The sequence below is a fragment of the Lycium ferocissimum genome, chromosome 12 (assembly GCF_029784015.1).
Source record: "Lycium ferocissimum isolate CSIRO_LF1 chromosome 12, AGI_CSIRO_Lferr_CH_V1, whole genome shotgun sequence".
NCBI lineage: Eukaryota > Viridiplantae > Streptophyta > Magnoliopsida > Solanales > Solanaceae > Lycium > Lycium ferocissimum.
The window spans coordinates 35,701,309-35,711,990 of NC_081353.1; the positions used below are offsets into that span (position 1 = coordinate 35,701,309).

At 35.1% G+C, this 10,682-nt stretch overlaps 1 protein-coding gene across 1 annotated transcript; it reads left to right on the top strand.

Annotated features, from left to right (window-relative positions):
* The first annotated feature begins 1,524 nt into the window (after window positions 1-1,524).
* On the top strand, window positions 1,525-10,103 carry LOC132039680 (novel plant SNARE 13). The gene is made up of 10 exons (XM_059430180.1): window positions 1,525-2,042; window positions 5,412-5,504; window positions 5,893-5,986; window positions 6,545-6,582; window positions 7,312-7,409; window positions 8,274-8,353; window positions 8,425-8,481; window positions 8,570-8,662; window positions 8,757-8,831; window positions 9,608-10,103. The coding sequence occupies exons 1-10, from the start codon at window positions 1,963-1,965 to the stop codon at window positions 9,710-9,712; spliced, it is 813 nt and encodes a 270-aa protein (XP_059286163.1). The 5' UTR covers window positions 1,525-1,962; the 3' UTR covers window positions 9,713-10,103.
* Window positions 10,104-10,682: the final 579 nt, after the last annotated feature.

A 10,682-nucleotide genomic window follows, 5' to 3' on the forward strand; every position in this document is an offset into this window, starting at 1 on the left:
ACGTGATGTGTGCATTTAAATTTGATAGATTTTGAACATATTTATGGATTTGAAATTTAACACTTATTAAAATTTAAGTATATTATTTTATATTGGTATTTATATTTTGTACATAAGATATTGAATTTAATTGTAACCAATAAGTATAGGCTGCATATATTTCACTAGTAAATGCACGGACCTAATAGCTCAGTTGGTTAGTTACCTGAATTTTCATCTTATTAGTGAAGATTTAAATTTCTACTTGTAATTTTCTTCCCCTACTCTTATGTAACAATAATAATAATAAAAACTTGTAAACGCACAATACGAGTTCAAATTTGAATAAAATTTTGATATTTGAGCTGAGAGTACTAGAGTTGCGAAAATCGGGCCAAAAGCCCACAGGAGTAGGTATGCTTGTCAATTTAGCTGTAAGCACTACCAGTAATAAGAAAATAATATTATTTGGCACCATATGGAGTTATTAATTTCTATCTCTCTTTTTAAATATTTTTGATTGATTGGGGGGTTCGGCATTGATGTTAGGACACATTAAATTTGAATTCATGCCAAAAAATCTGACAGCGAGAGAATCGAATTCGCGCTGAGATATTTCATAGGGGGTAATACATTCTCGAACTAAGGCAACTTCATACTTAAAGTTTGAATCTGAGACTTAATTAAGGACGAAGATACTTCACCACAGCTCTCGCTGCTAGAAATAACATTATTGAATATTTTTAGAAAAATTACAGCTAAATACTATTTGGCCATCTAGTTTACAAAATATGTATACAATGTATAGATAGTGTATAATTTATACTAAATATACATATGCTATACATACTCTATACATATTAATATACATACCTACACATATAATATACATACCTATACACTATCTATAAAATCGAAGTTTATAGATAGTGTATACTTCGACCATGTTAAACTAGATGATCGAAGGGTGTATATGAAAGTTTTCCTAGTTTAAATAATAAATTTGCTGATGAAAGTTAATAAACACCGTAAGATTAATAAAAGTCTAATAGCCCACCACCAAAGGATATGGTTCAACGGATGTGACTGATCCCTCTTAACCAGACGTCTTGGATTCGAATTTCGGGTATGAAAAAAATCCTAAGTAGGGAGGCTTCCCCCGAATGCGGCCCTACGCGGCGCGCATCCGAATATAGTCGGGCTCCAATGTGAATACCGAACACCAGGTGCGAAACCACAAAAATGTCTACTAACCCGAACACCATAATTATAAAGGTCGTTAGGTACACGGTACAAGGTGAAATATCCCAACACTAAATTTTGAATTAATTTTATATTATATTTGGTAGAAGGTACCAAACAAAGTATAAAATAAAGCTCAAACTTAAAGATGAAATATTCATCTTATCCCATTAACCTTAGAATTATTTTACCCCACTTCTAAATGAGATAAATTAGTCAATTCCGGAATAAACTACTCCGTGTACCAAACCGCACCTGAAATGAAAGAAAAGAAATGTTGTAAACTAATGCAAGGGTGTCATGTGTTCATTAACAAGAAAAAGAACAGAAAAAAGTGGCCATTGGCAGCCTGTATTCCCATCATCATTATTTTCCTCATTAACCAAACACAAACATAAAATAACCCCTTTTTCCCTTCTCTCTCTTTTCCCTTTTTCTCTTCATCAAGAACCCTAAAGCCTAAACCATCCCAAATCCAAAATTCTTTTCCCCTAAATGTTAAAAACACCCCATCAAATCTTAACCTTACCAACTTTACACCCCTCAGTTTCTAATTCCATTTTCAATTCTTTCTAAAAACAACCCCTTTTCTTGTTTTTCTCTATTTTGGAGAAAAATGGTGTGAATTCTTGATAAAGATTCAATTTTGAGACTTGGGTATTTTTTCTTTTTTGATTTACTAGTGAGGAATTTGTTTGGGTGTTGACAAATTCCTCAAAAGGGAATTTTGATTGGGAAAAAATGGCTAATTTGGACTTGCAAATGAATCCACAAATGGAACAGATCCATGGAGAGATTCGGGACAATTTTCGAGCCTTAGCGTAAATTTTCTCGTCTTTTTCGTTATGATATAATGAATAATTGCAGTTTTTTTTACCTTGTTGATGTGCATTATGTATGTTTAGATGTAAGAATTGGAATAAAAAGGGCCCGAATGAAGCGGGAAGGATAGAGAGCACTCATATAGCTTATTGTAGTTGTTGTTTCTTGTTTTAGAGAATAAAAATTGTATCTTTAAGGTTTGTACTGTACTATAGAGCAGTTAATGAGATATTATCGAATATAATTAGAGATTCGGGATAATTTCCGAGCCTTAGAGTAAATTTTCTCGTCTTTTTTTGCTCCAGTATAATGAATAATTGCAGTTTTTTTTACCTTGTTGATGTGCATTATGTATGTTTAGCTATAAAAATTGGAATAAGAAGTGCCCAAATGAAGCAGATTAGTTTAGGATTGAGGCGTAGTTATTATAGTTGTTGTTTCTTGTTTTAGAGATGAAAATTGTATCTTTCAGGTTTTGTACTATAGTATAGAGCAGTTAATGAGATATTATTGAATATAAGTAGAGACTCGGGACAATTTGCGAGACCTAGGTAAATTCTCTCGTCTTTTTTCGTTCCAATATAATGAATAATTGCGGATTTTTTTTACCTTGTTGATGCGCATTGTGTATGTTTAGATATATAAATTGGAATAAAAAGGGACCAAATGAAGCGGGAAGGATATAGAGCATTTACATAGCCTATTGTGATAAGTTTCGTTATTATAGCTGTTGTTTCTCGTTCTAGAGATTAAAAAATTGTATCTTTCAGGTTTGTACTGTAGTGTAGAGCAGTTAGCTGAGATATAATTGAGTTTTTTTGTATCTCTCGTCTTTCTCGTTCCAATATAATGAATAATCTGCTGTTTTTTTTTTTGCTTGTCGGCGTGCATTATGTATGTTTTAGATATAAGAATTGGAATAAAAAGGACCGCAAATGAATTGGATATAGAGTATTTACATAGCACATATTGATAAGTTTGGGATTGAGTCGTAGTTATTATAGTTGTTGATTCGTGTTTTAGAGATAAAAATTGTATCTTTTGGGTTTGTAGTGTAGTATAGAGCAGTTAATTTAGATATTATTGAGTATAATGAATAATTGCAGATGCTTTCCCTTGTTGACGTGCATTATGTATATGTTTAGATATAAGAATTGGAATAAAAATGGCCCAGATGAAGTGGAAAGGATATAGAGGATACATATGAATTCATCAAAAAGAGGATACATATGACATATTTTGATAAGTTTGGGATTGAGGCATAGTTATTATACCTGTTTTTATTTTTTATATTTTTTATTAGAGATAAAAATGGTATCTTTTAAGGTTTGTACTGTAGTATAGAGCAGTTAATTGAGATATTATTGAATATAAGAAATATGGTTGTCTTCCTTTGTGGGAAAAGCTCTGAGTTTTATTGCTTTATAGTCTAATATGCGGAACAGCCATTGCAAAAAACACGGATAGTTATTTTTTTTTCCTTCCCCGATTTTGGTCTCTACCTATGTGCACATGCAAACGCATATAACCTGGATAAAGGAAGATGGTTGTGTTAGGTTAATGGTTAGACTAAAAAATAGTCTAATTATGATATAGAGAATTTATATTGCCGACCTAGCTAATTTGTGATTGAGGTTTGGTTGGCGGTTGATTTGAAGTTGCGGGTGGAACTCCGCCACGTGCATATGCAAAAGCATAGAGCTTGGATAAAGTAAAAGTGTTGCAATAAATTGACGATTACACTACAAAAATAGTCTAATAATGATTAGAAGTCATTCCGACTAGTTCGGTACTGAGGGTTAGTGAATTGATTGATTTGGTGTTGCGCGTGGAACTCTGCCTGCGTGTATGTGCAAAAGCATAGGGCTTCGATAAAGTAGAAGTGTCGAGATAAATTGACGATTACACTAAACAAATAGTCTAATAACGATATAGAGGATCTTGTGTATCTTATTCCGACTAGTTTGGCAGTGAGGGTTAGTCAATTGATTGATTTGGCGTTGGGATGAGACCGGGGCTTCTATTAGAGATTTAAGTTAGTAGTTGTTGGAGCTCCTCGGGGAGATGTCTTGTAACATGTCATGAATTTTGATCATGATTTCGATATCTGCTGAGTCATTAGTTTTATTGGTTAGCGAATCGGCTAAGTGGTTATAGTAGCCTAAACTCTTTTTGCTGACCAATGACTATCAAGTTATTGCTCTTGCTTTCGGAGCCCCTTTTTCCGTTTTTAGCTAGTCAAATAATCATATGTTCTTTGATGGCTATTTCTAAATGAACCATCTTAATAGATAAACTAGGCCGTTTACTAAGTGTTGTACTTTGGACCAATAACGCATTATAGGATATTATGATTCACAAATTGAACGCTTTCATATGTCATCCGTGTTGCCCATAAGTGTTATTTTCTTCTATGTCCATTGTAGTGCTTGTCATAACTTTATGGGTAAAATAGTAAAATATTGAAGGATGATATGTCATTATGGTAAACATGGTAAAATATTGAAAGATTTATTTGGCTACGAATACATGCCTAATTGAAACTTTCTAGATCATTATTTAATGCACTAAAGGATGTAATTTTTTGTCCCAACACGTGCTTATGTGCGTGCCGGGTAATTACTTGTCCCAACACGTGCTTATGTGCGTGCCGGGTAATTACCCCCGGAGCGGAAAGCGCCTTCATCTTAAAAAAAAAGGATGTACTTTTTTATAACGATGTTTGGGCTAACTTGTGCTTTCTCATCTATTCGACCAAGTACCTGCTATCTCCCACCAGTATAGGTACCGGGTAACACTGCCACCAAGGCTCAGGCATGTTGGATCACCTTGTGTTTTTCGACTCCACCTAGATTTGAATATGAGACCTTGGCGGTTCGACCACTAATCCACACCCTTGTGTGTGGATGTACTTGAAACAAATACTTTAGTCTAATAGATTGAGAGAGATTGGAATAAGATTTGTAATATTACGTCCATTCCGTACTTGATGTAGTATTCATCTCTCCCTCTCCATCTGTCTGTCTATCTATATAAATGCTCATAGTGCTACATCAACTTAGCAAGATTGTTCTTTTTGCCCGTCAGCAAATATTTATTTTAGTAACAGTTAACTCATTTGTTTTAATCATGATGTCGACCCAACTAGCATGACAAGGTGTAGTAATAGTTGTTGTACTTTTGCAGCATATAATTCAGTATTTATATCGAAACTTCCTTCCTGTCTCTATAATAGGAAGTGTTTTATGGCGTTGTTCTCTTTCCTACAAAATTTCTGTTCCTAACAGGCAATGCATATGCAGGTCGTTGACAATTTCTTTTTCATGACATGTACACTTATTTGCATATCCTTTTCTGTGTTTCCTCAGAAATGGATTTCAAAAGCTGGATAAGATCAAAGATTCCAACAGACAGAGTAAACAGTTGGAAGAACTTACTGGGAAGATGAGAGAGTGTAAAAGGTAGCACTTTTTATCTTTTACCTAACTTCATACTTGTATAGATGGAATTACCCACCTTTAATGATGAAATATTTGGTCCTTTCAAATTCTTTGAGTGTTTCTGTTTGATACTTTCAAATGTATATCAGGAATTCAAGCAATTAGAATACTGGGTTTATGTCTAAGCCGAATAAAAGACCTCAATACCTACCTAAAAGAATTAATAGTAGTATTTACATTGATTTTAAACTGCTGTTTACGAGTTCTTATTTCTATTTTAATTGTTGTTAGAGTGCTTACTTTTATCAGAAATAACTGTGTTATTACTCATGAATTGTCTCTCGTGTAGGTAACTAGTTTTCCAGTTGGGGTGATTGTTAATACTTTTACTTTCCCATTCTTCTTATAGGTTAATTAAAGAGTTTGATCGTGAAATTAAAGACGAGGAGACTAGAAACCCTCCTGAGGTCAACAAACAACTCAACGATGAGAAGCAATCAATGGTAAGTTGGAATCTCTTACTATTAAGAAAAGGGGTTTATCGGAATCCCATTTGGGCCTGCAGTGGTAAGCAACACATGCACCCCAATGGTTTAGTTTAATTTAAGGCTATTGGATGAGAAATAAGTCTCTAATCGGCATAATTTTCTTTCTTCTTTATCCAATGTTACATTTCTTAATGAAATTGAATTGAGACTTTGATGATTTGCACAGTTCCTACTTCCTGTACAGGCATTGCAACTTTAGTTTCATTTTCACTCCCTTCTTTTCATGTTTTGCTTCCATGTATACCATCAAGCTGTCTGTGATCCGGATAAAACAAAGCCAACGGATCCTTAGGCACATAAGCACATTCTTCAAAAACCACCATGTTATTGTCTTTCTGTGTGGTTTTTCTATTAATTACAAACTGCTCTAGTCCACGTTGGATATCCATAAAAAGGTTGTTACGAAGGGATCAAGACATGTGGATAACTTTGGGCACTTTGGTCCATTCACTGCACTAATATTACACACTCAAGTTCTGTGGAATACTGCTCTAAATTTGCTTAACTTTGCAGATCAAGGAGCTAAACTCATATGTGGCCTTGAGAAAAACGTGAGTTCTTTCCTTCAATTTATTCTTTCTCTACTCTGGTTTCTGCTCCCAGAAAATTTTCCTCTCTCTGGTCTCAACTCCGGTGCTGTTTCACATATCGCTTAGAATGTTTGGAAGTTGGATATGTCCACAAAGCTGGAAATGAATTTTTGGATTTGCATGGCTTTGTCTGTTAATTACACAATGTGAATCCCAGTATACATCAATAAGCTTTTACTAGTCAATATAGTTACTCCCTCTACAAAAATTGAATGGTATGGTTTTTCTACATAAATAAAACCTTCTAATTTTCGATTTTGTTTTTGACATCAATTGGATTGACTCCAAGAAAATTTCTTCCAACTGGAGTTTGACAACATAAGACGGGGGCCCAACATCGGAAACAATGAATTGGGATGGGCCTAGCTCTGATACCATGCAAAGAAATGGATCGTGGGCCTAAGTCAACCCCAAAAGCTAGCTCATGAGGGGAGGATTGCGCAAGTCCATATGAGGAGACCAAGGACCACTTATCCCATCGATGTGGGAGAACTCAACTGAAATTATACAGAAAGTACTATAAATCCACATTTTAAAGAAATTGTGGCCAATGAAAAGTTAAATAAATCTCAAGAAAAGAGTTCCTAAGAACCTGATGTGGCTCCTTCATTATCTAATTTGCTCAGATTCTTTGATACAATTGACGGGTGATCTTTTGTTACCTCATTCTTTCAATTTTCTGGGATGCAGGTATATGAGCAGTCTAGGCAATAAGAGGGTTGAACTATTTGATATGGGAGCAGGTGGAAGTGAACCAACGGCAGAGGAAAATGTCCAAATGGCATCAGGTTGGAACAATAACTCATTAAATTTAACTTGTAATAAGTATGTTGATTTTGTTTGAAAGTAGATGATGCAAATATTTGCTAGAGTGCTTATGGTTACCCACAGTGCCAATAATCTGGTCTTATACTAAATCATTCTTTAGTTGGTATTCCCTCTGTCCTAATTTACGTGACATTCTTTCCTTTTTAGTCAGTCACAAAAAGAAAGACGCCTTTTTATAGTTAGTACTCCCTCTGTTTCAATTTGTTTGTCTTAGGTTGACTCGCCACGAAATTTAAGAAAATAAAGAAGACTTTGTCTTAAACTAAAGATGTGTGTGATGTCCCAAAGTGCCCTTTAAATCTTGTGGTCTTAAATATGCCATGTAGAATGTTGGGTGTAAAGAGTTACTAATATAGAAAGTGACATTCTTTTTTAATCAGACTAAACGGGAAAGTAAGACAAACAAATTGCAACGGAGGGAGTAGCAATTTAACTTCAAAATGCCTATTTTACCCTTAATGAGATGATCTATAGCCATACAAGTATCTATGGCTTATTTTAGACCACAAGTTTCAAAAGTCTTCTTTTCTTCTTCTTAAACTCCGTGCCTTACACATAAATTGGGATGGAAGGAGTATTATATATTATTATTATGGTCAACGAATTTAAAGCATGTCCTTACAATTAAGCAAATACTATTAAGTTTATGTGCTTTTTGGGGCACTTAAGTGCCTTTAGTGAAGGGAAGGGTCGTATATTCATTTTTATTTACCTAGATTGTATAGATGATCATTGTTCAGGTGGAAGTTTATACTATTGAATGCATCCAAGCAACTTGTGGACTCGTTGTATTGGTCTTCTCATTCATTTTGATTTTCTTGCAGCAATGTCAAATCAGGAGCTAATCAGTGCTGGAAATAAGACAATGGATGAAACTGATCAAGCCATTGAACGCTCCAAACAGGTTCATATTTCATTTTGACGCTGTTTCAGCATATCTACCATCCGTATCTTAAGCTTATTTCTAATCTGTAGGTTGTCCATCAAACACTTGAAGTGGGAACACAAACTGCTACTACCTTGAAAGGCCAAGTGAGTATCATTGCAATTATTCATCCCCTTTGTTTGGTTGTTCTTAGAGAACATCCATCTAATCTTTTGTAGTCTCTTTGTTATGTAGACTGATCAAATGGGTCGTGTTGTCAATGAGCTCGACACTATACAATTCTCCATCAAAAAAGCATCGCAGCTTGTCAAGGAAATTGGACGGCAGGTATGTTGTAAAATCCCCATATTTACGCCATAAAGTGTTTTGTATTCATTTCATCTTCTTGTTTGTTAATTAATCTAGCTCCCAATTTTTTCAGGTTGCCACGGATAAATGCATCATGCTTTTCCTCTTCCTCATTGTCTGTGGTGTAATTGCCATAATTGTTGTCAAGGTATTCTCACACCATGGATTAGTTTAGGCAGAAAATGGCTAAAACATACTAAGAGCCTGAAGATATCGCCACCTACAAGCAACACTTGCATAGTAGATAATAGCTCTTTTATGCATCCATGCGACTAGGTGTGGCAAAATTAGTCCATGAAAACATGACCTTGGTTTTGGGGGGGGGGGGGGGGTAGGTAATTGACCCGTCTAATTTGTTAGCTCATCTAAAAATTGCTATATGTTAGCCCAAATTGACCTATGAGAAACCTTGTCGAAATATGTAGCCCATTCTTTGTTTGATATGTTATATATAGCCATAATAAAGAAATAAATAGTTTTATTAGGTACTTAAAGAATTATAAAAGAATAAACAGAGATATTAAAACTTAGTAAGAATTGAGCAGGTTGGGTTTTGACCCGCTTTTTAGCGCATTTCAGCGGAAGTTAGTTTTGACCTGCTAATTTATTAACTCAGTCCATTTTGACCCGCCCAAATTCAGCGCAGCCTGCCCATTTGACACTCCTACATGCAACAGACACTAAAGCATCACCATAAGTAAAACCTCATCTACACGAATCTCAAATATGGGGATACAATACTATGCTTATAGAGCAGAGAGACTCATACAGCCTTTTCCCAAAAGTGACCTACACATCTACCACTCTAAGCAAAACTGCAACTCCTTTAATTTTTATATCGGGTGATAAATGAGCAGAATGTTTGCTTGAGTACGTCTAGATATTGTGTTTAACAGATGAATTTTCCTTTTCTTGTGTTTTCAGGTTGTGCATCCTAACAACAAGGATATAAGGGATATCCCTGGACTGGCTCCTCCAGCGCCGTCAAGGAGATTGCTATATCTAAAGCCTGGACAAGATTTCATGTAAATCTGTAAGGTCGACGGATCCATCCAATTTTCTATATGGTGCCACTGTAAAGAAGTATCAGAGGAATGCTATTCATGGAGAGCTGTTCGTTTACTGTGATCTCCTTGCCTGAGTTGTGCATACCGTATTTGTTCTGTTGTGCATTTCTTTTCTTTCCTTTTCCTTTTTCTATCATGTAAATTATACACTATATTTGTCTTGTATTCACTTTTTTTTTGCATTTTATGGTGCATTGGATTCATTTATAAACTCTCGAGTGTAGACTAGTTGCATGGAGACAAAGAAGTACTATTGATATGCTATTTCATCATGTATGTATGTCCAACTATGCTGTTTTGAGGTCGAATTACACGATCATGTGAACGAATTTCGGTTATTGCGTTAATCTTTTTAGTGGTAAATCCCTATTCTGGAGCCAATGGTGGTTCCTTTTTTTCTTTTTTGTTGTTCCTCTGCTCATTTTCCCCCTTTGGTGACATGAAACTGCTGGAATTGAAACTGCTAAAACACAAGAACTTAGACAAATATCCTAAGTTGAGAACTTGTTCATTCTGTGTGCGATTTGGACAGTTCTTTAGAATGACCAGAGTTTAAATTGGCAGTGATAACTAAAATGTGCAGATAATGCAGGGATTATGATGTAAAATTTGGTTTGCAGTTGAAACTGCTACGAATTTAGGACTTATAAGTGTGTTGCACTCGCTATTCTTTTATGGCAATGAGTTCAAACTTAATGAGTGTGTGCATGTGTTTTTTTTCTATGATGGCAGGTATCCTAAGTCAGCTTACGCGCACGTTGACTATTTTGTGGGGTACTTGTTACTTCAAGTTGCACTAAATATCGGGTAATTTCGTATATCAATGTTAAGCAGAAAGGAGGAAATAACAAAGCGGAAAGGAGGAAATAACAAAGCAGTTTTTATCTCTGAAATCTTGACAAACATGTCCACTTCACCGAGCCCCTCTTCGA